Source organism: Ischnura elegans, chromosome 2, assembly GCF_921293095.1.
Source record: "Ischnura elegans chromosome 2, ioIscEleg1.1, whole genome shotgun sequence".
Classification (NCBI taxonomy): Eukaryota; Metazoa; Arthropoda; class Insecta; order Odonata; family Coenagrionidae; genus Ischnura; species Ischnura elegans.
In genome coordinates, this window is record NC_060247.1 from 97,727,536 (window position 1) to 97,754,947 (window position 27,412).

The window sequence follows — 27,412 nt, forward strand, 5'->3', positions numbered from 1 at the left end:
ATGGAGTTTCAACATCGGAGAAAAGCAGAGACAAATCTGAAACCAACCGAATTTTTATCCCAATGAATGATAAAATTCATGGGAAAGTCACCAATTAATTTCATGCTTTAAACAGATCATATATTGAGGAGACTCACGATTGAAGTTTCAAGAGCTGGACTGAAAATTATATAGAATAGAAAATACTGAAGAACACCAGGAGTCAATAAGTCAAATTTAAATAAAGTAATAGTAAAAATAACAATCTCCAAAAATTTCACTAATTTTTATTTCTAAAGGGAATATTGGCATTATAATTTAATAACTAGGCGAGTATCTGATTCCCATCCTGACAAGACTTTGATAACCGTTTGTCCTCAATCGACCTCACTTGATAAACTGCTGATTTAGCGAAAAAATTGTGACTCATCATCTATGGGAGCAGTAGGTACTTCGTATGAAAGCAGGTCAGGGTAAACATAGCCGCGAATCCCATTCTCGCTGCCTTTTAATACCACCTCTGCCATCTCACGGTAACTTAAGTACACTGCATGGAGGAATTGGTAGCCTGCTTAAAGTGACACGGAAAGGCAACAGATGGCAGCACTACAAGAAAGAACGATTGCAATGCACGACCGGCCGGTGTGGAAGTCACACATTCCGTTATATCAATACAAACAATAGTTTTATGCTCAGGTCGGACGCAATTATTTCTGACAATTCCCCACAATGGCACTTGAAAATCATATGTTAGCATATATCGGATGTAATTTAAGCGGATCATCGATGATACTCGTCGAATAATGAGCAAGACCGAAACATTGCTCACCATGGCCGGCATCATATAATTCTTTTATTAGGTAATCCAATAAGCAAATTCAGTCCCTAGAGGAAAGATGAGCACCATAGATTATTCAACATCGCTACAATCGAGTATTTCAAAATATAGGACTTATATGGCAAAGTAGAGCCTCTGAGCGCAGGCATGAATGAATATAAAAACAAAACATTCACCCACACGAATTTTTTCGCGAATTGATGGCCAGAGGGGTGATTTCATCACAGCCCAGACAGTGGCAGTAAATTCGACAATTAGTGCTGAAATGAAGAAGTTTACGGTTAACAATAAAAATAAAATTCTGATTATAAGAAAAATAAATAAATGATAGCAAATGTTGTCTTTACACCATACAAACATAGCGCTATTTTTTTCAACGGAGTCACCTTTAAATCACTACGATATGAAATGTACATCTCAGTTACAATTCATGAAATAAATCTCTAAATTATAGCGAAAAAAAATATTTTCTCAAGGGAATTTGATTTTTGAAACTTCGGAATTTCTCAATAGATTAAGTTCAAACGTTGGTAGCTCCCCACCGGCCAATACCAGCCGTTACTACAAAGGAAAATGGCAGGTATCACCAAGGACGATCTACGGAGAGAAATAACCGGTAAATACTTATTTTTATTGTTTTAAGTCATTTCATGAACTCTTAACTAGCTACATTACCTTTGAAAAATATGTATTATCGATTGGGCTTTAAAAATTATGCAGTTCATTGGGCATTTTCACGTAATTCACTGATGAAAACCGGGACTCTGATATCCTGTACCGTGAGTAGGATATGCGTCTTGCTTGTGTAGCCCAAATGGCTTCGGGACGCTACCGATTTGCACCCAAGCATTCTTACCTATGAAAGTATAGTTAAAATCATGCCATATTTGATCATTATGAGTCCACATGCAAAAATAAAGCTTTAATACAGCTTATTTTCCGAAGAAATAGCCCCGGAAATGTATTTTCGGCTTGATAATATTTTTGTGAGGTTGTCACCGATGTCATAGTGGGAGCATGTTATTAATGAAAAATGCATTTAAATAACCTTACTGAGATACTTGAAAATCGTCAGTATTAATGATAAGAATTTGGAATAAGTTTATAATAACCGTTTTATTTCTTGGAGTAATTATTTTCATAGATATTTGGATGTAATATGAGATGTGTAATTTTTCTGGGACTAGAATTCTTATGTTTTAATGATTGTAAGTACGTGTTTCCACCTATTTTTTTAGCCATATTTAAGGATGCGGACCTTACATCTATGTCTGCGAAAAAGCTGAGGCAGCAATTAGAGAAAAAATTGGATATAGATCTATCGGAAAGGTAATAAGTAATACTGCTCGGGTGTGTAGCCAATTTTTGTTGAGTTTCAAAGTAGGTTCTGACATCGGAAATTTCTTCATTGCAGGAAAAAGGAAGTTGATGATATAATGATGGAATGCTTGCAAGAGAAAAGGGACGGAAAGAGCCCGAAAAGTGAGAGCAAAAAGCGAAAGGACGCTGATGATGACGACGAGGAAGAAGAAGAGGAGGAGGACGAAGAAGACGATGAGGAAGAAGAAAAAGCAAAGAGGTCAGCGTCGAAGAAAAAGCCCCCTGCCAAGAAGCAGAAGAAGGGTAGCAGTGATGAAAGCGACGAGGGCTCAGACGTAAGTATTGTCTCGTTGGACCCGTGGCTGGTGAAGCTCATCTTGGCACAATTTGGTATTTGTGTATTTCACAGTATTTATAATTTGTATTCTTAGGATAACGCAAGTGATGAGGAGTACAGTCCGGCTGGAAAGAAGGGTAAAGGAGGTGGTGGACGAAAGGGAGCAAAAGGTGGCAAGAAGAAGGCCAAAGGAAGTGACAGTGATGAAGGATCCGATGAAGATTGGGCAAAGAGTCGACGAGGAGGCGGTGGAGGTGGTGGTGGAAATTCTACGCCTGCCAAAAAAGCTGCCAAAGTAAGCCGCTGATCATAATTTCTTGTTCAGCATCTGTCATCCTTGTTATTGTAATGCAGCAATTGCTTCTCTTGGTTTTGTGTAACAAAATTCTTCCTTCTTTCAGGGTAAGCGTGGAGGTGGTGGAGGAGGCGGTGCTTATACCAGAGCATATAACCTAACACCAGAGCTTGCAGCTCTGGTAGGATCAGAGGCAATGGCTCGCCATGAAGTAGTGAAGAAGATTTGGGCTATTATTAAAGGAAGGAACTTATTTGTGAGTATTTTTTTAACATAAGTGTTTGATAAAAATATATGGTGATGACTCTGTTGATTAGTTTGCTCTGTAAACAAGTTTTAAATCTAGTGCATTATGTGGTCGTGATACTGTTCATTGATCTTACATTATTTCCCCTTATAGGACCCCAAAAACAAGCAGTTTGCCATCTGTGATGATGAACTTCTTAAAGTATTCGGTAAGCTGTCATAACATACGTTACTCGTGTAGTATTGCTGCTTTATTGCAGGAGAGGCCCATGAAACGACGGCTAATCTTATCTTTTTCTTGTCTCTTCCTCAGGAGTAAAACGCTTCCGAACCTTTGGAATGATGAAGTACCTGAAGAACCACTTCGTCGATTAAATAAGACAAACGGGCACAATGAAAGTAAATCACTGCCTTCCTTTGTCTGTACCTACATTCTACTCTCGATGGAGAATATGAATGCAGGAAGTATGAGGTTACATCTTCCGAAAAAATTGACCTCTTATAATTGATCCCTTAATATTTTTTCCACTAAATGTATGCTGTGTAATTGTTACATTCTTGTCGTGTGGAGGAGTTTAAAATTCGAAAAGAAATGGCATCTGTAGTGGTGTGTCAACTGTCTTTATGATGTTGATAGTTACATTTAGTATTTTGTTAAAGACGAATAGCTTGTGTGAATGTATGTCATTTTTACTTTTTCATTTTTATTTTGCTTATTGCTAAAGGTACACATTTCATTTTCTGCTGGATAATTGCTGTATTTAGATGCCATAATGTTTTGTGTGTGTGTGTTCTGTACTAGAACAGGAGCAGGCAGCTCATATTATTCGATAATTCCTGCACTGCATCATAGTTTACCATATGAGTACTGAGACTTTTTATTACTTAATGTGTGTTATTCTTCAAGTTCAGTATTGAAATGGTCAGATAGGACTATTTTCAACTCAGTGATTCTTTAAAAAATCTCGGCTATTCTTATTCACATGTACTGTGACTTGTGTGTGTTCCTTGTAGCATCGGATACAGTCCTGATAATTTAATTTTATGACTGATATTTATATTTGAAAATGAGTATCATTTAGTTATTGTGACAGAGGTTCGGGCTGATTTTTGTGTGTATGAAGAGTAGGATCTTCAGACTTGGAAAGGATATTGTGACTGGGTTACTGGAAAGTGTTGATTTCTAAGTTGGAAATGACTCTGAAATTGTTCCCTCCAATCAGCAGCTTTGTTTAATCATTTAGTACCATGGTTTCTACAAAAAAAGGAATGCATGCATAGAAATTTTGATCAATCACATCTTGAAACTAAAATTCCACTTCTCTGTTTAAGATGTGTATGTTTTTTTTAGAAGACTTTGTACTTATTTACCAATTTGATAATCGAAATACGTGAATGGAGCCAATAAAAATGCACCTTGTGTTAAATTACCATTATATTACTCTCCTGTTTACCTACTAGTCATCTATGAAGTTAGCATTCATGGAAAGCATCAATAGGTTAGTGGAACTAAGTTGATTTATCAGGCATCCTGAAATCCAAGTAATATCAGTAGATGTTAGTAGTGCAAGTCATTCTTCTCCAAAACTTGCAGTTATGTTACTTATTTCCAGTATGATACTGTAATCACCTTTGATTGTAAGGAAGTCATTCATCCACAGGTCTGGTGAGATCAACCATGTGAGGTTCTCCTTGCTTTCCTCTCAGTCCAAATGCATACCGTCTTGGTTGTGGGACATTGCTTGCAGATTGCCTCTTTGTCTGTGACCAGCGTTCTTTATGAGGTAATGATACATTGACCCATGCCTCTTGACGCCAGTGACTCTTTCCAGTTTGGGCTGATGTTGTGAGACATTTTCTTAGTCTCACCTGAAAAATCATACCACAATCTGTCAACAAGTTCAGGGTATGTAAGTTTCTAACTTCAGGTGAGCCCATGTTTTGCTTTTCTACAAGCTTAGTGCTTAAGCACCTGTGCATTTAGACTTAACTCAAAATCAGGTTTATTACCAGGTAAAAATGATACGTCTTCAATTCAATCAGTAGAAGCACCTCTGGAAATTTGGGCACAAATCTTTAAGAGGGCTTTTCTTGGGTAGTGAACGTAATAGAAGTTGGTTCCAGTAACAACCTTATTGAAAATGCATAGCAAATTTTAATATTATCTGTGAAAAAAGTTTACCCAAATCTGATATCCATTTTGACTCCTGAATGTGGTCATGCTATAATTGAGTTGAAGTAGAGCTAGTCTAATCTCAGGACTCAGAGTGAAAAAGGTGTTCCTAGCTTAGATTGTGCGCTATTCACAGTATTCATCAAAATTTAAATCAGTTCAATATTACACTAATTGGAGGATAAGAAGTCATTACCACGTAAAATATTATGACAGCCTGGAAATATTTGTGAAGTTAGGAATTTCAATCTAAGAGTAACCTCACTGTCCTTCCCATCATTTTGTCACTAGTGTCATATAATTCCACATCATCCTTTCTTCCTTCCCCTACCTCATCTGTTTCCCTAACCCACTGGTGTGCAAAACCTGATCATTACTTGGTGATCAAATATGTGTCGTGCATTACAGACACTCAAAGACCTTAATGCATAATTATTATCAACAGGAGATTTTACCTTAGGGGTATTTAGTCAGTTTCTCAATGATCACTTCATGATCTTTCTTGGTGTGAAGGAAAAATTAAAATACTTTCCTGGTTGAAATGAATTGAAAGGGATAAATTTGAGACACAAAGGATATCTTACCAATTGCAATGCATGTCGTCTGTAGTCCCATTCATTCCAAGAGTAATTTGGTGAAATGTATGATTCAACTGGATGTAATTCTGTCTGAACTGCAGAATCTGAACTAGAAATACTCTTGTGTCCTATTCTGGAAGTAATTAGTCCATGCGTCAGGTGTTTAATGCTTCCAAAGTAAGTTGTGGAAAAGGAACATATTTCAAGACACTTACTTTATGTCAGATGGTTCAATTTCATCCTGAATACTTAAAAGAGTGCTGAGCTCAGGCTTTTTCTTCAATATTAAGGAAGCCTCATAAATGTAGCTGGAGAGAGATAAATGAGTGGCAAACATCAATCATTCAAAATTTTGTGAAGTCCAGAGTTTGCCATTTTTGTCAACTTAGTACCAATTACGGGATCATCCAGTATTGAAAGCAGCGTTCTGCATACCAAGCAGTCATAGTAGGGCTTCGTTCGACTAACTTTCATTTTTTACTCACCTTTGAGGATTTTGCCCAAATTCAATCATTCGTGGAGCACTAGAAGTGCTGTAGTAGAAGTTATTATAACGACATAATCCCAGCTTAGGATTTCCTGGGATCAGAGCTCCATGTCCATGAACAAAGCACCAAATGCAAAAGCCATTCAACTGAAAGAATGATGATACTTATTTTAAATTTTGAAATTAAATTCACATCATCTAAACAAAATGTTTCCTTAGAAAGTTAAGAACACTGAGTTTCCATATTTTTAAAGTCATTCCTATAGCCCCTCTCCTTCGTAATTAATCCTATAACCACACTGTACAGTTATAAAGGTTTAAAATGTTGACAATTTCCCAAGTGATTGCATCGTAAAATGTGGCTGCAAGGAATGAAAATGTTACTGGAAATCCATGAATGCTGGGTCTTGATGAAAACCTCTAATTGTGAAGTCGTCAGACAAGAATTAATAACGAACATCTAACAGGTCAGCATCTAAGAAAAATGAGATTGTAATTTTCTATTTTATACTGACGTAAATACCAACTCTAGTAAGTTCCATATCTTAGTTTTTGGGACTTCAACCTGTCCCTTGAATACTAAATTTAAACTCCACAAAACCTGAGTACATGGCACAAATAGCAGCAGCACTTCTTGCCACTTGGACATCGCTTGACAATAGCTAACATTGAGCTGCATATTTCTTATTAGAGATTACCAGCTATGCATTAAAATCCTATTGCACATGCCATAGTCCTTATACTGCAAGTTACGTTTGCAGCAAATTAGGCATTACTTTCTCATTCCTCTCCTATGAAAATGTTTATCGATAAGGTTCAGGTAGTTTATCACCAAACTTTCCGATGTTTCAGATCACTTTTTTGCTCTATGATAGTAATTCAACATCAAGGTGAAACTTAAGGTTTAGGACCTGGGGATTAAGAACTTAATTTTGAGGTTCCTAGGTTAATGCTAGCAATTTCACACTATGGTGGCAGTGTAGGCTAGTTTGTTAACTATTTGTGCAATACTTACTACCTAAATGTTGATGAGCCATCTCTATTATCCCAATGCAAAATAATATTTGATATGTGGACTGGCAATAATGCCATTTAAAAAGGCCTCCAAAAATATACCAATGAGCATTAATAACTATAACTAGCATCAATAACTTAAACCATACCTCAACAGGAAGATCCTCAAACGCTGACCCAACAGCATCATATGTAATGAGTTCAATTTCAGGTATAAGCTCTGCGGAAAGAGATATCTCTGGTGATTTCTTTCTATCTTCATGTTCTTCTCCAATCATTTGCTTCACAATTTTATTATCCAGAGAATCTAGTACCTATTAATTAAAAATCCCTGTACTCTCCATACATAAAATGTAACCATCTATTAAATGCTTTGATCAACTTTTCTACAATGAATTTTACAAGGCCTAGAAAAACAATTTCCATGTTGTTACCCCAATAAAGCAGTACACAAAAAATACTGAGCTGTTGGCCATGATTGGAGTACTAATTTTCTTCAAACATGATGAATAGTTTAATTATATGTATGGTAATTATCGTTTTTCCCAGTCTGATCCTTATATATGAACTGAACTTCGATATGGAGGATGTACTAATTAGCAACTTGTAAGGTTTGCAATGAATTTAACTAAAGAGAAGGAATGGGTATGGAAAACAATGGGTTCAGTAAAAGTAAAACTCAAGTGCTGAAAAGTCAAGCAATAACATTTCAACAATGATAAAGCCCTCCAAAAAAGGTGGCAAGTCCCTACCCCCAATACTAATTTCCAGTTATATTCCTTGTGGGCAGAGAATGGGGTGATTTAATGAGAAAATTAAAGAGCTTTTATGATGATGATTAGTTGCTAACATCATGATGGGATATAATTGTGTATTGAGAGAGAATTTTTTAAAAAAAATCTTTTTACATTTAAAATTACATGAACTGGAGAGAAGCGCTTTACATTGCCAAAACTTGGACCCTGAGGAAAGAGAAGTGGGTGAATAAGAGAGTGAGGTGTATGGTATTTGGAGGAGGCATCTGGCAGGTGATGTATTTTTTGCCAAGAGGGTAATATTAGGAGAGAAGAATAGAGAGAATTCCTGCATTGCCATTAGCTTTCTCTTAACAAAAGAACAGAGGAGATCACGGCTTCCCATCTGATGGATGGAGTGTTACACTTGAGTTCTCCTCCACATAGCATCCAAGGAAAATCTCTGCCAATGCTTGTATTCAAACCCAGGCCCACAGGATGTGAAGCCAACACTCAAGCCACCACACCAACCTGATCCCCAGGTGAGGTAGACGGAGAGTAAACGGAATGAGAAAGTGCTAGATGGAGTAAATGAATAAAGGTAATGTTAATAAAGTTAACATCCTCCTCATTAATTTCATTCAGCATTATTCCTCCATTACTAATGTCAAGAATGCAAACAAGTAATAAGACTTGCTAGGGCCTGATTAATCAGGGCTAGAAGTAACTACACATCTGGAAATATATTTCTTCCAGACACATACACAACTCTAGTTTAAGAAGTAGCCATAAGCAGTGTACTAACCTGTGCATGGGTATTAATATTCCATGTGATACTGTTGATGTAATTTACTGAATAAATTTCGTCCTGGAAATATCTCCACACATCATAGAGATCTATAAAAAGAGGCTAAAAATAAAAAAAAATCAGATTATATCAAGGCATATTATTGTGCACTACATAAATTTTATTTCCATTACGATATGTATTTCTCAAGCTATACTTCCAATTGAAATTTTTTTGTGCATGCTACATTCTGTAAGCAACTTAACAACATAAATAGCACAAATACAATGCTACAAGTAAATGACATGCTTTATTCTGGCCTCCAAAATATTTTCTCTCAATTTATATTCCTCCAAAAGTTCTTGAGAAAGTAACAAAAACACAAAAATTTTGCCTGTGTGAATCCTATGGTCTCATAGGGACTGATTCTGAGTGATTCAAAATGCATGCAGTGTAAAACTATATGTTTGGGAACAGTTTAAAATGTGCAATAACTAAAATGAAATTTTCATTTCTTTCCCATTAATGATTTTTAAAACCGAAGACCTTTTCTTTATCCTTCGAGGGCAGGAACGTTTTTCTACGTTTTGCATGCTGACTGCAGCATTTACTCAAAATTTTTATTGCTACCAGGATATTTTGCACATGGGCACTTTACCTCACCATAAGGATCGCTAAGGGGCTTAACTTTACCTACTTACTTAACCACGAGGGCCAGACCAGCCCTCATGGCAGGGGGTGCCAGTGCACAGGGGGTCTCTTCTGCACTGTCTGGCAGCTAAAATCGTGAACTACCACAGCCCAAGGGTTAAAGCCGTTTTGCATTGGGCATGCCATTGCACAGATTAGCAATGAAAACATGTTGAAAATGCGAGCTTGAAATTAGAGCAGGGGCTATTTTGCTGCCTTGCATCCATGCATTCTCACGTTAGTACAAGCAATCACCACTTGACATGACACAATTTTTATTGTGCCTTCCTACATAGGTCAGATTACTCAAGGACATGCCTCATGTAAAATGGCCTTCAGAGTGAATTCTCCAATCTCAGCTCTCAGATTGTATAACTAATTCACAGCTGAATCCACCAATAATAATAATATTTATTGTTCTCGGACAAATGTCCATTAAGAACACAAGATGAATATTACATACAAAAGAGATCACAAAATAAACTTGTTCGAAATATATCAAATATTTCCGAATGGAATTCAGCACAACTAAAACATCAGGGCATAGAAATGAAATCTTGAAGTTAACTCAATCAATCATAGCAAGAAAACCTAAGTATGCACGTATACCCATCACACCATTTAGGGTAGAACATGAGATAATAATTAAATAACTAAATAAGTAGAACATGAATAATGATAAATCATTTACTCCAAAAAATATGGCATTCGATTTCAAACAGACCTGAGGTTAATGTTATAAAACATTAATTATGAATAGTTGAAATCTTAATGACGAATAAATAAATGCACACTTAACTAGTTTGAAAACCAGTAAATACTTTCCAATAGCATGGACATACATTTTTAAACATGCTAATGGTATTGCAACTGCGATATATTGTGTATTTCACATTATTCAAGAGTTTGCAGGTGTTTTTTTTATTTAGCATCATCACTTATTGCTATCAAACCCACATCTATACAAACTAAAAATATTTATAAATGGTAACCACAGGAGTAGGCAGACACATTACAATGAAAAACAATACAATAGCACAAAACGAGGTCATACATTTTCAAGGGCTTTAATGAATTGAAGAAATCTTTGCTTGAAAGAAGACCGAGACATATAATCTTTTACATTCTTTGGAATGCTATTCCACAGACGTGCTCCGACTACAGAAAATGATTTTTCATAGGTGGTGGTTCTGTGTCGGGGGGGTGATGAGAAAATCTGGAGCCATTCTTGTCAAGATTTGAGATTTTTTACTTCTGACCGAAAAAAATAGCTTTAGGTAGCTTGGCTGACCAATGGCCACGCTGACCCACTTTAAGACCAGCAGCTCCCCACAATGGGCAGGTTTGGTTCCCTATAGTTTTTTAGACTATAAAATTTCAGTTATTGAGATACATTCATGATTTTTTTTATCAGCAATGAATGGATTAACTCTTTCTCTTACTTCAGCTGCTTACCCTCTGATGTTTAAAACTCTCTCTCAGCCCAGCCTTTTGCACTTTATCTACTATCCCAAACTTATTGGTTCTCCCTTCATTAGCCATACCTTCCCTTGCCAACTGCTAGTGAACAACTCAGCCACTGTGGAATCCTATTTCCTTTACCCCCCCAATCTTTTGCCCGACATTGCACAGGATCAAACAGTCCCCCATTCTTAGAAGTGCACAACCATGCTTGTCCCTTAGCAGAATTCTGATAGTAAAAATACATCCTCACCCCATCCCTATTATAGTTTTCCAAGCCTACTTCTTTAGTGGCAGTCTGATTCCAAACATTTGTTTCACCACACATTATTGTGCTTTGTTAGGTCAATTACTTACAATCTACTTAATATACTCTTTGACCTACTTACACCCCTCGTTAAAGCTTCTAGTATTTGCAGGAAAACAGTAGCAAAACTTATGGTTACAACTAAACACATGCACTACATGATGTATGAAACATAATTAGTGCATAATTACAATAGGGTGGTTTCCTATTATTTTTTTTATTGCCTAAATCGAAAGATTATTACTCCTGGAGTACGCATTTCACGCTCTTAGATTTTCTAATGACGATATCTATTTTTCGCGATTAAATGAAAAGTGAAAATTTTCAAGCACGCGAAAACACGACGGCTAAGTAGGAATGATGGGAAAAGTGCGTGTGACGTATTTCTGGTTCCTGCTGCCGCCCTGTGAGGTGACCTTGAGGCGAGGCTTGAGCGCTGATACGATGCAGGCTGCTAGCAGGTAGCAGAGTACCCTGCTAGCAGGTAGCAGAGTACCCTGCTAGCAGGTAGCGCTTGGCTTAAATATGGATTATTGCTACCTTATCAAACAAAGGAAACTTTCCGACCTTAGAAATTGTTAATTAGTGATTATTAAGACATGTTTCCCTGAGCTCTGTGACTCATGCATGAATTGGTAATCTCAGACGATGTAAAACTTCTATCCTTTCGTGTAGAAACTAGATCCCTGTGACGTCACGTGGAGTGGAATCGCATGGGCGCCAATCTGGCCTTTTTCATTTGAGGTTAAAATTGACCATTGCCATTCGTTTAAACTGGGGTTTCTAAAACCAAATAATTTGTATACATATTATGAAAACCCTAATGGTGGGTAACGAATAGCAATCAATGCATTTCGTTTTCTTTGATGAAGGATACTACCCTATTATTTACCATTCACATTTTTTTCAGTCCATCAACATGAATAACATGAATTAATACATGGAGTAGATAATAGATAATTAATAGAGTGAACCCCGGACAAGTGCTAAATTCTTTTCTTCTCCATATATTGTTACTGTTCTCATCATGCCACAGAAACCATAAAAGCATTTGTCAAGAGCCCACAGCTTGGCAATAGCCTTTGCAGACCAATAAATATTTTTCCAGGCATTAATTCTAAAATATTACAAATTTTGCCCATCATGATTCCTTAACATATTGCTCAAGACAACTGTTTACTCTCAAGCATCAAAGTAAAATCAACCCTTTGTATAAATATACTTACATATATTTCAACTGTAGGTATTGCTGAGCGGAAAGAAACAGTGCTATGGATTTTTGCTAGGCAATTTCGTAGTTGCTCTTTGAGTTGAACCATTCTCTTTTGAACCTCTTCAACTTGAGATTCAAGTGACCTGCCAAGAGGATGAAGAAATGAGTTTTTCCTAAATTTAAGCAGAAACCACCATAAGGATTAAATGATGAGTGGCAATGATTATGAAAATTTTCCAAGCATGTATCAGATAAAACTTCCTAGTCAGTATGTATAGGGAATCAATGGATTAACCCCAGAACGGTGGAGTGAGCCATTTTAGCTATGGCATGCAGACTTCCTTGGTGAAATATCATTTACTTCCATTATACATTCCCACGGCAGATACCTATCTTTGAAGTGGAGGAATAGTCACGAAAGGCAGAATTCATCAAAAGAAGTTGCTGAACAGAATGAAGGAGCAAATTTCACTGGCTCACTCAGTCATTCTAGAGTTAACCTATAGATAACCTGATAATATGAGGGCCACAACAGTTCTTATCATGGGAGCACAACCCACCGGCATGCTGCATTTTTCTCACTTTCTCTCTCAAGAAAGATATCTTTTTATAGATATAGATAGATAAAGAAAGATATATAGATTCCTATATATATATATTATATAAATTCACAGGTAAGGAAAGAAAGGGAAAGGAACATGGAATAGAAAAAGGACAAGGACAACGGTGCTGTGGTAGATGGAAAAAGCCAGAAATCAGAGGGTAAAAATGCGGCCTGACTGGGACTCGAACCCAGAACCTCCTGGTTGCCGGCCAGGTGCTCTACCAGTTGCGCTACCAGGACGCTTAGATTTACCATGATTTCGGCGGGGGTTTATATACAGTAAACTCCCTTTGCTTTGGCCCACAAGAGTAACCAATAGATGGCACTGGGGCAGCTCACCACTCACCAGCAGAAGGAATGGACAAGGACACAAGGATGAAAGGAAAGATACACACTCACACGATAGCAGGAAAGAGACAGGAACATGCGTTTCGGGGCACGCAGAGCCCAAGTGAAATAAGCCAATATGGCCGATACACTACTTCATTCATTCACACGACGCCTTATTCTATTCCATGTTCCTTTCCCTTTCTTTCCTTACCTGTGAATTTATATGCATATTTGCGCTTAAGGCGTCGTGTGAATGAATGAAGTAGTATATTATATATATAAATAAATATTATATATTATATATATATAAATAAATTTTTTTTTCAATTCTTCCTGCCTGATAAATGGATTAATAAACATGAACCTGTAACAGTGCAATTTGAGTAAACTTACGGCCATATCTTATTTGGAAATTTTAATAGAGTGAGGGAAATTACCGTATTTCTCCGAATAATTTTGAGGCTTCAGTTTCGGGAAAAGTTAAAAAAAATGCGTTTGAATATAGTCCCCCCCTTTACTTTTACCACAGGCATTTTTGGAAAAAAAGGGGACTATATTCAGACATATACCCTAAGCTGTCGACAGACCGTAAACTACAATACAACTATTACTCATTCCCATATATTTAATGATTGATAATATTATTTAACACATAACTTGATATAATAATCGATACCTTGAATTTTTCCATCATCCTGTATGGAATATTTGTATCAGAGTAGCATTTGTGATTTTTAAATGATATTTAAACTTTTCACTACAAATGACGAAAATATGCGGCAGGACGTTTCTGACTTGGGAGACGAAAGCAGCAAATTTTCGTCGGAGATTTTTCCATGCAGGCAAACGAATGCTGAAAATATACATTTCCTTGCTCTCCTCCTTTTACCACTGTCGCAGGCTTGCGAAGTCTTAGTTTTGGGACCCAACAAAGCAGGACTAAGGACCGGACTAAGCAGGACCGTACCCTCGAAATCCGGGAGCAGGTACCTGGACCCTTCATTTTATATTACCCCTCTTTGTGGTAAGGGACAGCAGTCATTCAACTGTTCATTCAGTCAGTTTTTTAAATAAATATTTATTCTTTTCTCAAAAAATATAAACTAAGAATTGAATTCTTTGTCTTTTGAGCAGTGTTTACAATTTTTAAACAAAATTCTACGATAAATATTAACTTATATCTCGATTTCAGAATAAACATCGACATGGAAATTATTGCTGCATTAAATGCATTAATACTGACAGTAGAGCTTTTGTCAAAGCTTAACAATTCTCAGAATAAAACACTGAATTTAATGCGAAGTCTGCAATTTACGTGCAAGCAACAGTTATCCATATAGCAAATTTATATAAAGAAATCATGATTGATCGTGAACCAATGCTGCTGGTAGGGATATAACCCCCAAAAGGAGGAAACCCAACTACCCTCGGAGTCTGAGATAATGCGGAGTCCCGCTAGGAAGGGTCGAAAAAGGTTGGTGCTGAGAGTGTGTGATTATCCGCAAGACCCTTCTTATCAAATGTCCAGCAAGAATGCTCCGTACAGAGGGGACGGAAAAGTCTCTTTGGGCTCAGTCCAGCAGTCATGCTAAGGAGAAAACTCCACCGTCTCAAAAGGGTTAAACTACCAATTCCAATGTTTCGTAAAACTTCCAGCTGTTATATTTCTCTTTTTCTGTACTCAAATTTTTTTCTTAGCTCATACTAACCTTTTCACCAGTGGCGGCTGGTGGTAATTTATCTAGGGTGTGCATTAGAGCAGATATAGGATGATTTTAATTATATTATGTTAATCCTAATCCATGAGCGTCATATTTTGTCGTAATAGAATACATAGCAAGCAAAACATATCACTGGTACACTCTACCCTTAAAATTGCATGAACAGAAATAATATTAGCATGTATGAAAATAATTATTCTCAACACACCTTTACAAGTGACGGTAGTTGAAATTCATTCTCTTTTCCTTACACCCTATGAGGAAGTAGTGTAGAAAACGGCTATACAGATGGCTCTGTAGACGGACTAGGATCCTGGGCGCAGGTAGTGTAGGTGGCGGCTACACCACTACACTACCTGCTAGTCAGTCACCAAAAACATGTGCGTGCGCATTCGCATGGTTTTGAGTCTGCTCCCATCGCCCCTTTGAACAGCACATACCCCCCCCGCTTACCTCGTCCCGCCAGAGCTCCCTCAAGCGATCGCACAGACCGAAATAGCACCCGGCATGATGCCACGGGATCGCACACTTGTAGAGCGGTGAATTCGAAAAGGAGATAGCTGTAGCATTCGGAGGCTCATGTTTCTTGCATATACAGACAGTACTTTTATCCTTCGCGTTGCAAAGGAATAGTTTTCTTTTATAATTTATTCATCTTTGGGTGTGCACTTGCTAACATGCGTATACGCACGCGCCGCCACTGCTTTTCACTTCATTGGACTTCAAAGAAATTGAATCATCAGATTATTATGCCAATATGATATACACCCTCAGCGACACAAAATCTTTTTCACATTATTATTGCTTTTACTGTAATGTTTAGCACAATGTGAGCACTGATGGTGCCCGTAGCAATGTAGTGGACTTTCTACCTTGAGTTTGTTACACTTTTTTCGCAATTAACTTATTATTTCCTACTGAATGTTTATCACAGGATCACTTTTTATACAATTATCACTGAAAACACATAACCAAGTGGCATTTCCTTATGGAAACAAAAAAATACTTCCCCAAGACATATCCTCTAAAAATCAGTCAGGACACTGAAAATTTTCATCGAATAAGATCTTTTGTTACCGGAGAGAACAAAAGGTTTAAATTTGACCAAAATTTGCTCAACGTTGCTTCATGATATTGGTCTGACCTTCGCAGCCTATAGCCAGTGTTGTTCCAATGTCTGAGCAATATCTGGTGCTACCTGCGTTAATGAGGCTGGAAGGAAAACAAGTGTACTCTATCATCCTGAGGTATGAGCGATACCACTGACAACGAAGATTTTGGCTATCTTCTTCTCATGAAATAACAGAATACTACAACCAGCAACAATGGATTTTCTTCTTTCTGTCATGAATCACAGACCTGAGAAACAGCTGACAACTTCTAATAACCCATCTTCACTGCACCTCAGCCTTATAACTTGATCCTTTACAGTTTTATTAAATATAGTTTGAGCATAGATTCTCATTCAAGCCATCCTTGAGTTCTTATAAATTCTTATATACTTCTCGAGAAGTACCAGGAGCTCACATATAAACTTTCCAGGCGAAAAGTACCAGAGCTTCACACTGGGCAGTCTGGAACATATAGTGTGCTGGCAAATTGAGGTGGTTGGCAAAAGTTCACAGACTCCATACCTGGATGTCTACTGCAGCTCTCAGAGAGTTGATAAGAGTTCACCAACAATCTCAAAAAGGGTATTTTGAAATTTCACAGACAAGACAAAAGTTGTATGAAAGGCATACTTGACAGCTGATCCAGGGGTCCCCATTTCAAATCCTGAGTGAAGCCTTTCAATGCCTCAAATCAAAAATCCTTGAAGTAAGAGGTGGCCCATGAAAAGGAACTGGCCCCCTGAATGTGTGAATTTCACATGCCGGTGGCCTGCTCTGGGGTGAGCTCAACCCTCACTGAATCAAATCAACCTTCCGGTTGAATCACTGAGTGACTGAGGGCAAAAGTAAAGCAAACGAAGGAAGAGAAATTCAACAACCCAGCTACCAGCATGGCAAAGTTCATAAAATAGATAGGGCAAAAAGCAAGGAGACTACCTGCAGGGCAGGCTCTGCCTACTGAACTCTATAGGTTACGAACTGGGATTAGATACATAACATATAGCTTCCATGAGCACAGCACAATGAGGATTCAGTGGTGGTCAGCTGGAATTTTTCCTGGTGGTCCTGAACATTGGCAGATTTAGGGGGGGCACATGCCCCCCCAGACGCTTAAAAATATACAATATTTTTAATGAGGTTAACATTACATTCGATTTATTTAGAGTATTATGGAAACTCAATCATTTACATAATTTAATATTAATAACTTTCACGTCAAAATAAAGACAATATGTTATAGTAATCATATTTTGCTTTAATATGAGAACACATGTCAGACCCTTGTGCCCCCCTCCCCAGAGAAAAATCCCACACCTGGTTCTGAACCTATGATAACAGCAAACTAGAAGGCCTATTCAGGATATTTTTGCAGACTATGAGAAATTCTGATACAAAAGATAAAGAAAACAATTCTTATTGAAAAATTAAAATTTTAATGTTACTATTAAAGTAAAAATTAATATGGAATAATATATCAGAACTTACTCTAAACTTCGATGACTAAAGTGAAATTGAAAACATGATCACACTTCCCAATACTCCATAAAATTCAATGAGTAATATAATGCCAGCAAGAACGACCCTCTGTGAGAGAACTTCGACAATCATTCAATTTATAAGGACTCTAACATGTAGATGTACATACAAAATATATTTACCATAGGAAGACCACATTTAACAACAATCAGTGGACATTTTCATGTACTACACGAATGTTTATTTAAAATAACATTCGGGATGGGCCTTCAAAGATGAGCATTAGTTTCCCATCAAATTAGCAGTTACCATGAAGAATCCTGATAGTTTGTGTCCCAGAAAACTTGAAATCTTATTCTCACTGGCTTGTAATAGAATACAGACCCTTATCCTCCCATAAAATACTGCATGAAGCCCAAGCTTTCATCTCTTCATGGGTACTCTGCTTACCTGCACAAGGTAAGTATGATTTTCATGTGGCAGTTGGAGTATGATCTTTTGTTGTCCTGCAATGGCGAATGGCTCATCTGTGTTGCCAAATTGGCAATCACTTGGCTTTTAAAAAAGTTTCTGGCCAATAAATTTTCTGTACAGGACAGCATGAAACATATGTGGGATGTTCAAACAATATGTATACTTTGAATTGCAGGATGCTGGAGCGATTCCAGTCAAATCTAGTTGGTACTGTTATATTTATAGAGCAGAGCTGATTGCAGAGCAGTTTTGTGATTTCAATCATCACCCTGGTTACTTAGCTTCTCAGTTGTTAGTAATGAGTGATTTTTTTTGATTTAGTGGATATCAAAATGAATGACTTGTACAAGCAAAGAGTTGCTGTGAAATGTGCAAAACTACAAAAATCAGCAAGAAAAACTTTTGATATGCTCTAACAGCAAACACTGATGTTTTTATGAAGGAAGCGACTCATTCCAAGTGGTAAAGACATTTAAAAGCAGGCAGTTAGTCGATTGAAGATGATTAGCATCCTGGATGTCCTTCCACATCAACTCACAAGTTGATAAAATCAGTGGCGTAACTATAGGGGGGATGAGGGGATAGATTCCCCCCCACCCCCTCCAAAGGCTCAGAGAAATTTAAAAAATATTTATAGCTATTGACTAGTTTTGACATATAATAACTGCATATGCTTAAAGTACAATTTTTAGAGCCAAAATGGAGTAAAATGTATTTCCTGGCATGTCATTTTGAAAAAATTTTACCAGATTTTGCCCTGGGGGAAGGGGTCGCCACCCCAGGCAATCCCATCCCCCCAAAAGGCATACTCCTAGTTACGCCACTGAACAAAATCAACACACTGGCTCAGAGAAATCGATGTTTGACCATCATGGAGCTTACTGAAGATTGTTGGATGTAAGTTGGACCATACTATGAGATTTTAACCAAAGAAATGAAAATAAGTCGCAATGCTGTGAAATTTGTCCCAAGCCTGACAATGAACAACCACCAAAAGGCCCATTGCATTCAGCCCTCACAACTTGTGAATTTTTGGCCAAACACTCCATCTTCCCCTCCCACCCTACTCACCTGACCTCGCTCCTTGCGAATTCTTATTGCCTAAAGGGCCTTTTCGTCTCAAATCAGGCAGATAGTGCAAAATCATGTCAGGTGACCATCACAGATTTCTCTGAAATTTATAGAAGTGAAAGCAGTATCCTTATGATGAATAATGATCACTTCATCTCAGCTCAGAAATGAACTGTAATAAAGTTATAATCCTTTGAACATTACTGAGCCAGGCCTCAGAGTAAAAAATGAAAAATTACATAAATGCTGATTACTAAGGAACCATGACCCATGAAGCAGTGGTTATTGCTTCATTTTTGAAGTAAATGCATTTCCACACATTCTATCATAACTTTCAAGTAATTTGAAGTAATAATAAACAAATAGGTTCTGTTTATACAGTAAAAATTAGTAATTACTTAACAATATATAACTAAAAATGGCCACCTTTTATTTTCTTTGAAATTTCTCAGTGATAAGTGTAAATCTACTACTTTCAATTAAAAAAGGTAGTATTTTCATACTTTTTGTTTTAACCCTTTCGCGCCGGGCTCCTTCACGGGAAGTTGCTTTTGGCTGTACGAAGGCTTTGAGCATTTCTTTTTCGCCCTGTTCTGAGTTGTTTCTTGGCTTGGGACTGTACAGGTAGTCGCTTCCTCACCTTAATGACCTTTCCTAGCGGGGTGCCGGACCCTTTCCTCGGCAACTGGGCAAATATAATCCTCGACCCTTTTCCCGAAGGCAGCCCATCACGGCATACTTTTGCAGTCAGTCTATTGTTACTAGTGCAATTTTAATTTTTTTTAATTGTTACTATTGCATTAAATGTCAGTTCATCAAATTATTCCTTTCGTTTTGCAATGCCTATAGAACTTTTAAACTAAGTTCTACGGTTATTTTTAGGGTTTTCAGCAAAAGGGCATTATATCATCGACCAACAAATACTTTAAAGGGAATGAAATCTTTTAATGTTCCTAGCATACTTCTTGGTATTTACGATTTATGATATTAACATATTTTAGATCCATGAAGCCCAAATCCACACTCTCCGCATTTGCGTCTGCTCTCCACGAGTTCTCTAAAAACATGAGAATGAAAAATTTCGAATTTTTTAAAAAGAATATTTTCCCGAAGAGTTCTCATAAAACTACTTGAATCTTACAAATTTGTTGTTTGAAATGGCTAAATTATATTTATAAAGCAATTTCACTTACATAAATATAAATTCATACTACGCATGAAATAAGAAAAAATACAAAACACTTCCACTTCTCTTCCCTTCCACCTCCCTTCATCTTCCACGTACATATTTCACTAGGAGGATACTTACACCAATATACTCTTGGGTGTGCCAGTTGGAGGGTAATAAGTTTTTCCAAAAAAACATTAATGAGCTAATGTGTCCTGAAGTAAGCCCGTGAGGTGCGCAGGGCAGACCACCTTATTGGATCCTGACCAGAGAACCAAGATATGAAAGTAATTACCTGGGTAGAGCAGTTCTCATTCCTGCAATGGTATGGAATGCTTCTCACAATGTAATTTTGGCTCACGACAAAGAACTGAGACAATCATATTTTATTACATCACGAGGGCTTTTTTTCATAAGAGTTAAATCAGATATTTTATCAAATTTCACCGCAAATGTACATTTTGAATGTGGCTAACAGAGTAACGTATATCTTTAGATGTAAATCATTGCAATATCGCTCCTATAAATTTGCTAGTAAGTTTCAAAAATAAAATTAAACATCTAACCTTAGCGTCTCCACAATTTGTTCTAGGTGACAATAAACTCCGTTAAAATGAACGCTAGAGTCACGTTTAAAATTTGGAACCGATCAGCAGAACATCCAGAATGTAATTCCTCGCATTGGTTTTCAATAAATGCAACATGTACGTTTTTAGTTATTTTAACTTATAAACAAATAAGTGACCATGAGCACCTTCCTTGAGTGGGACACAAAGAGCCGGAATGGGCCGAGATAATTCCCACACGGACAATAGGAAAGGGTCGGACCTCTCGCGCCGAGGGACCCTAATGGCGGTTGGGACCCACTTGGCATGTTGACGGCAAAACCGTGAAAACACGGCCTTCGGCCTTTTCCTTTGAAAAATTCAAGCCGTGAAATTACGGCCTTCATCCTTTAGCATCAGAAAATTCAAGCCGTGGAAAAACGCCCTCCGTAGGGAAAAGGTTAAGGCATGTCAAAGTCAGCATGTTTTCGACCAAATGTAACTCTCTCATACACCAATATTGCATACCTTTGAAGGGAAAAATGAAGATTCATTCCACTTGGCATGCATAGTGGATAAAAAGTTCATATCTGAATGATTGGTGGCATCCAACGACTAAATGCAAGTTCAACCTTGTGTACTTCTATGGCATCAAATGTGTGCAAACGCCCAGAGCTACTATCTGTAAGCGGTGTATGAGCCACAATTTGCACATAGTATTTTTCAACGGCACTTCACATAATTTTTATGATTTGAGCCACCAGGAACACTTCGATGGAGATTATGGATGCATAAATGAGACACTAATGTTTTTCAGGTGCTCAAACATGTGGCGCAATGCTGCTTTCACATATATAAATTTCAGATGATTCTCTGCCTGATTTGAGATGAAATCCCCCTAAATTCAAAAAACCTTTGACAGGATGATTTGAGATGGCTACCAAATTTTAGGCATATGTAATAAGAGAATTGATGACCATCACAAAGGAGTTTTCAAAAATGGAAACACTCTCAGGATAAGTATGTACCTCAGGAAGGAGAGTACTCAGAAGTACATCTGTATGTTTAACTTCTAGATGAAGTACGTTGGGGATTATGATGTAGGTCTTTGTATTTTCTTAACAGTCCTTGTACTGAAAGTTACCATAACTGATATATTAACAAAATGCCAGGACAATGAGAACCTCAATTGCATCAATGTCTGAATAGGAAAACATCATTTCCATGGTAAAACACCGGTTAGCAGCTCCATGGAAAAAAATGTTTGTTCACATTGATGTGAGCACAGATTAGTATAGTTTAATGTTGAATACTAACTACAACAATCAAAAGTGTTAATCGTAAATCACCTTAAAAAGAATTCAAACTGATGAGCAGTGATTAAAGCATCTTTGATATTTTCAGATTCTTCGAGCTTAGGTCCTCCATTAATTACTGTCTCCTCTCCATTAGAAGACTGCATGAATTTCTTGGGTCCATTTCCTGCATCATTTGATGAAGGTTCCCAATGATTACTTTTGCAAAAATGGTTTTCTACAGCTCTGGTGAGCAATAATATTTTAAACATAAGCTTTTGCATTAACGTTTGCAGAGTTCCTTGCATCGTTTCCACATCTCTTGACAATATCTCTGGCACTAGAAAAAAATTGAGGTTTCTTACAAGTTGCACTCAAAAGATACTTAAGTAGCAGGTTTTAGGGATTGAAAAAATTTATTCCATTAGCAATCTTGAGAAAGGGGGAGACCTAGGTATAAGTCTTAGCATCACTGAGTAATGTCCAGTAAAAAAACTCTAAGGTTTTCTATTCACTTCAGATAAGTAGCACATACCATAATAAATACAAATAAGTATATAGGGAGAATACATACAATCATCAATGTAATGTCCTCCTCGGTTGCAGTCTCGGTTAAATAATCTTACACCAGAGACAATAGCTGTCAACTCATCAACCTGTTTCACTTGTTCATCATAGGGCTTCATCAAAAGCTCTGTGAGTTCTAGTGCAGAGAATACACTTTGCAATGCAACTGCAGATTGTCATAGTATAAATGGAGATGAATAAATTTTGAAATTTTTAAAATTAAAATTCGAAAAACATAAGAATAAGCAACAAGGCAAGCCCAAGAGCAAAATAATACATCGCACCTGCAGTCTCTCGTAAAGCCAAAGAATTAGTCAATGTTCCAATGCCAGAACTTAAAATAATTAGTGCTACCAATGAGTTGAAGGATTTCTCAATATCTTCTGGATTCTGAGGAAATTTGGACAAGAAATCCCTGAAAATGGGCTCAAAAAGGCTTTTTCTGTTTTCTCGATTTTCTTCAATTACCTGAGCTGCAAAGGCAGACATGAAGATTATAACTCAAAATTTTCAGGACCAAGCCTACTGCTATTATTTTCAAAAACTTAAGTACCTCTACCAACAACTTCCACATTGAAATATGCTTGCATTTGTAAATTAGCTAAAGTACAGATTTTTGAACATTTTTCCAAGCATAACTCTTGCAATTTCTTCATGTCCTCTTTCCCAAATTCCTGCCCTTGTAAATTTAAGAATTCTGGTCTTTTAACCATTAGAGTCACCTGTAAAACAAAATATTCTAGCCTTCAAAAGTAACTGTCTAAAAGTGCATTCCCAGCAATATTTTCTTCTGTACAGAAACAGTGATAATGGCAAAAATATGAAAAATTTCCCACCAGGTACGCAGCACAGTTCTTTGATATAATTATGCCTTTCTTGGAGCATTGCTTCACAATATCAACAACAACACTCTTCAAGAGCTGCTCAGTATCCAATGAGGCCACACTTTTGCGACCTTCAGAAGAAAGTTCACCTGAAGAAGCCATCATGGACCACTGTGATCCTCATAAATACTAGTTTTACTTTTGAAATCTGAAATAAAAGACTACTCTTATTAATAAAATATAAATAAAATTTATTTGTGCTCTTTAAAATACAGAATGTACATAAATATTTAGAACCATTAAAGTATTGATAGATTAAAAATAACAGCCCAACATCTGGGGAAGCTAAAATGATAAGATCAACATATCCACAAGATATTACTCAAGTTATAGCTCCTGTTAGCCCTGTCTAATGCTATGTGCCTTAAATATGTATACAATTATATTTTGACAGCTTTACCAGTTAATTCACCCAACCCCAAAATACCGAACTAAAACAGAACATATAGTGGGTATTATGACTCCGATCAAAATGGATGAAACTACAAAGATGTAGAAGCTATCATGAGGCTAATATGAATACATACAGAAGTTGGAGTGGAACATATTCAAGGGTAAGAAGTCATTCAAATATTTGGCATTACTCATTAGAAATAGGTACTGCTTCAAAAAAAATATGATAGAGTAAAATTAACTAAGGGTCCGTTCCGAAAGTAATGCAGTTATTTTTTTAAAGAAACTTATTAAACATATTTGCACAAACACTTTAAATACTTCGAAGTACTTCCCTTGAGACTCCACAAACTTGTTTTAATAAATCTGCCATGACCGGTACATGCCCAAGGTTTCTTCGGGAACCTCTCAGAAGGTCCTCGTCAGGACTGCTTGTCTCTTTTTTAGGAAGACAAATCGGTTAATTTCAGGGCTGCCTTAATCAGAGGAGATAAAAAAAAAGTCAGCTGGGGTGACTTCTGGAGTATATTGAGTTAGGGCAGCATTTGAGCCTTGTATTTTGACAGGAACCCGCGGACTCGTAGATCATTGTGGCAAGGTGCTTGGTTGAGATGGAGTAGTCAGGTAGCGGAGATGTCTTTTCTCGTCCTGAACACCCTTTTTCGGAGTCTTTCCAGCACTTACATGTAATAGGCAGCATTAAATGTCTTTCCTTGATAAATAAATTCCTTATAGACCACTCCTTATCTGTCTAGAAAACAATGATCGCTGATTTCACTTTTGACTAGCTCATTCTTGCCATTTTAGGGATTTACCTCTTCCTAGCCCTTCTTAAAGGCTTTTAACCACCTCAAAACTTATGAGTAGGGCAAAACAGAGTCCCCTCAAGCCTCACAAATCATTTTGCTTGTCTCCTCAAGAGATTTTTTAAGTTTAGCATTAAACTTAAACCTTGCTTGATTGTCGATTCCATTTTTTTCATGGCACGGTCTGTGCACAAAGGTTTACAATAACTGATGTCCAACCACTTTCACAGCTTGGAGAGCACTGAAACTGGTTTCCTTGTAAAACTTAGCGTTGACCCCACCTACTCCAAATGGTTTGATCCCACTCCAACCAATTGGAGCAGCACAGGAAATTCGATGGTATTACTTTCGGAACGCACCATGTATGCAGCATTTCGATTGGTCACAATATGATTTAATTACAAAGGTAGTTTTATTCCATCATAAAACCACTCCACTGTTACAAAGAATGGTATGTCTCACGGAAGGCATACATAGCAATGCCAGGCATATCAACTGATTAAAGGAACTGAATTTTTAGGGATAAATAAATAACAATGATCATTTTGCAAATAATAGCTCAAATGCTGTATTTCTCATACCATGAATAGAGGAGACTTACATTCCCTGAACCCAAGCAAAAAATTATGATGATGGAACAAAAAACTTCTAAATGGAAAGAAATTAGGATAAAAGTGGAGAGCCAACGATACATATTGACAACAAAGGCAGTTGCTTTGATTTGACTGAAATTCGCCGGAGAAAAAGTTGTTTTTAATAAGCTACAATGATAAAGTTATGTGACTGATAATCTCGGAGGAGTTTTGCACTTCCCGTAAACTTACAAATTATTCCATAAATTTTCCCAGCCATTTAGGCTAAAGTTTTTCAAGTGCATTTAATAATATCAATAATTTTCCTCATTCTCTTATTTCAAACCAATATGACGTACTGCTTATTGCCTCCCACTCATGTTGATTCCAAGACGCACTTACACCCATTTGCAACATTGAGACTACATGACTAAATACTTTGGACAACACATAGAGTTTTGGAAAGCTAGGAAACCAAGCCATATTGAATAAATGGATTGAGATTTGCATACTATGTTTCATTCACACCCAATTCTGATGGGGTCCCTTCTAGTCCATTTTTAACAGCTACTTAACATTGATCTAAAAGAGCAGACTTTTTTCTCTTCATGGTATGAAAAATCAAACATGCGATACTAATGCCCACTTAATTGTCATCTTTATCATTCCTACCTCTTTCTAACAATATATGAACGATCAAAAACAATTTCATGACAACATTACACTTTCCTATTTTTGGGCCCTTGCTTAGTTTCCTAGGCAACCAAGTTATGTTGACTACCTATAATAAGAAAGTTGAAACTCAAAAAACCTATATAACAGAGTAGGAATAAAAAATTCCAAAATCTTCCTAACGATAAGGCCCAACTCTATTCACAATAGAAGGATAGTTAAATAAAAGCATGGAAAATTCCTTTAAAAAGGTCTGTGATATACCGCACTGAGGATTGCTCGCTATCAATTTAACGTGACAAAAAAGATTGAAGTTCGTAGAACTCGCGTGCCTATCGGATCCATGATGGTGATAATGGACATTTTTTGACGCTTAGTAGCTTAGGAAGACCACTTGCAAGATTCGAAAAGGATAATAATAAAAGTTCGATATTTAGGGATGCGAACTCAAAGTAAATGGAACTATCGTGTGAGTTAGGTTTGCCCTCATAGAATGGTCAAGCAAATTCACGGTTATCAAACCGCTCAAACATTTTAAATTATTAATGATACTGTTTCACAGAATAGGGAATAATTAAATTAACTATAACATCAGTCAGAAATTATTCCATTTTCATGGCGGTGTTCTTCCAGCATATAACCACTCGACCGTCACAGATTGGTATGTAAGTTGCAGACGGCGTCATCTATAAAAATACCAAACGCGAAAACCGCTCAATAATACTAATGGTTTTAATATTAAACAACCATCACCTCCAAGTAACGTTTCCAGTAGTAGAAAATTAATGGAAAAATACCACCACACCGTTTGCAGTCACCTACAATAACAATCACTGACACACAACGCCAACTTTCGACCGTGACACCGGTGACACCAACTCACTTCAATACCTATCAAGAGGGACGTCAATATCACCGATAAAATAAGAGATACATTGCACGTGAACACAACATAAATGCTATGAAATAAGAACTGCATTTCACACTTTCGAGAAAAAGCTGAAGCACATCATCAATTGAACCGTGAATGAACTATTTGAAAGAATATAAGTTCGAAGTCCTTGCCTCAAATGATCATATTGCACTCTTACCTCGTTTCCAGTGGGGATAGAGAGAACTCAATGGAATATAATACAACCGTATAAACTTCATTAGTTCTCTGCAATAAAAGGACCCATGAAAACAAGAAATAATGGCAGACAAATCTCACATCAGATCTTGCAACAGTTGCCTACCCTCATGACACCATTTTGAAAATTGTAA

At 37.1% G+C, this 27,412-nt stretch overlaps 2 protein-coding genes across 7 annotated transcripts; one reads left to right on the forward strand and one right to left on the reverse strand.

Annotated features, from left to right (window-relative positions):
• The first annotated feature begins 1,326 nt into the window (after positions 1-1,326).
• On the forward strand, positions 1,327-4,442 carry LOC124154212 (upstream activation factor subunit spp27). The gene is made up of 7 exons (XM_046527802.1): positions 1,327-1,433; positions 2,056-2,146; positions 2,232-2,472; positions 2,569-2,769; positions 2,876-3,025; positions 3,170-3,224; positions 3,329-4,442. The coding sequence occupies exons 1-7, from the start codon at positions 1,391-1,393 to the stop codon at positions 3,388-3,390; spliced, it is 843 nt and encodes a 280-aa protein (XP_046383758.1). The 5' UTR covers positions 1,327-1,390; the 3' UTR covers positions 3,391-4,442.
• Positions 4,140-27,412, reverse strand: LOC124154210 (cilia- and flagella-associated protein 206). 6 transcript variants are annotated; one of them, XM_046527801.1, is made up of 16 exons: positions 27,385-27,412; positions 27,241-27,308; positions 26,903-27,040; positions 23,659-23,854; positions 23,376-23,544; positions 23,107-23,295; positions 22,830-22,988; positions 22,310-22,595; positions 12,473-12,602; positions 8,807-8,911; positions 7,417-7,581; positions 6,252-6,400; positions 5,982-6,074; positions 5,773-5,899; positions 4,646-4,884; positions 4,140-4,546 (listed from the first exon to the last, which is right to left on the reverse strand). In XM_046527801.1, exons 4-15 carry the CDS (start codon positions 23,809-23,811, stop codon positions 4,663-4,665), a joined length of 1,947 nt encoding a protein of 648 aa, XP_046383757.1. In that variant the 5' UTR covers positions 23,812-23,854; positions 26,903-27,040; positions 27,241-27,308; positions 27,385-27,412; the 3' UTR covers positions 4,140-4,546; positions 4,646-4,662. The 6 variants fall into 6 exon arrangements, with proteins under 6 accessions (XP_046383757.1, XP_046383755.1, XP_046383754.1 ...); XM_046527799.1 differs by lacking the exon at positions 26,903-27,040; XM_046527798.1 differs by having other exon boundaries at positions 26,968-27,040; positions 27,241-27,403.

Bases quoted from the DNA above. Each gene is read 5' to 3' on its own strand.
- LOC124154212 (XM_046527802.1), top strand. From the start codon at position 1,391: ATGGCAGGTATCACCAAGGACGATCTACGGAGAGAAATAACCG. The intron at 1,434-2,055 runs GTAAATACTTAT...CTATTTTTTTAG, and splicing joins TCTACGGAGAGAAATAACCG to CCATATTTAAGGATGCGGAC. The intron at 2,147-2,231 runs GTAATAAGTAAT...TCTTCATTGCAG, and splicing joins GATATAGATCTATCGGAAAG to GAAAAAGGAAGTTGATGATA.
- LOC124154210 (XM_046527799.1), bottom strand. From the start codon at position 23,811: ATGATGGCTTCTTCAGGTGAACTTTCTTCTGAAGGTCGCAAAAGTGTG. The intron at 22,989-23,106 runs GTGCGATGTATT...GACAATCTGCAG, and splicing joins GGCTTTACGAGAGACTGCAG to TTGCATTGCAAAGTGTATTC. The intron at 22,596-22,829 runs GTATGTATTCTC...ATTTTTTTCTAG, and splicing joins AGGACATTACATTGATGATT to TGCCAGAGATATTGTCAAGA.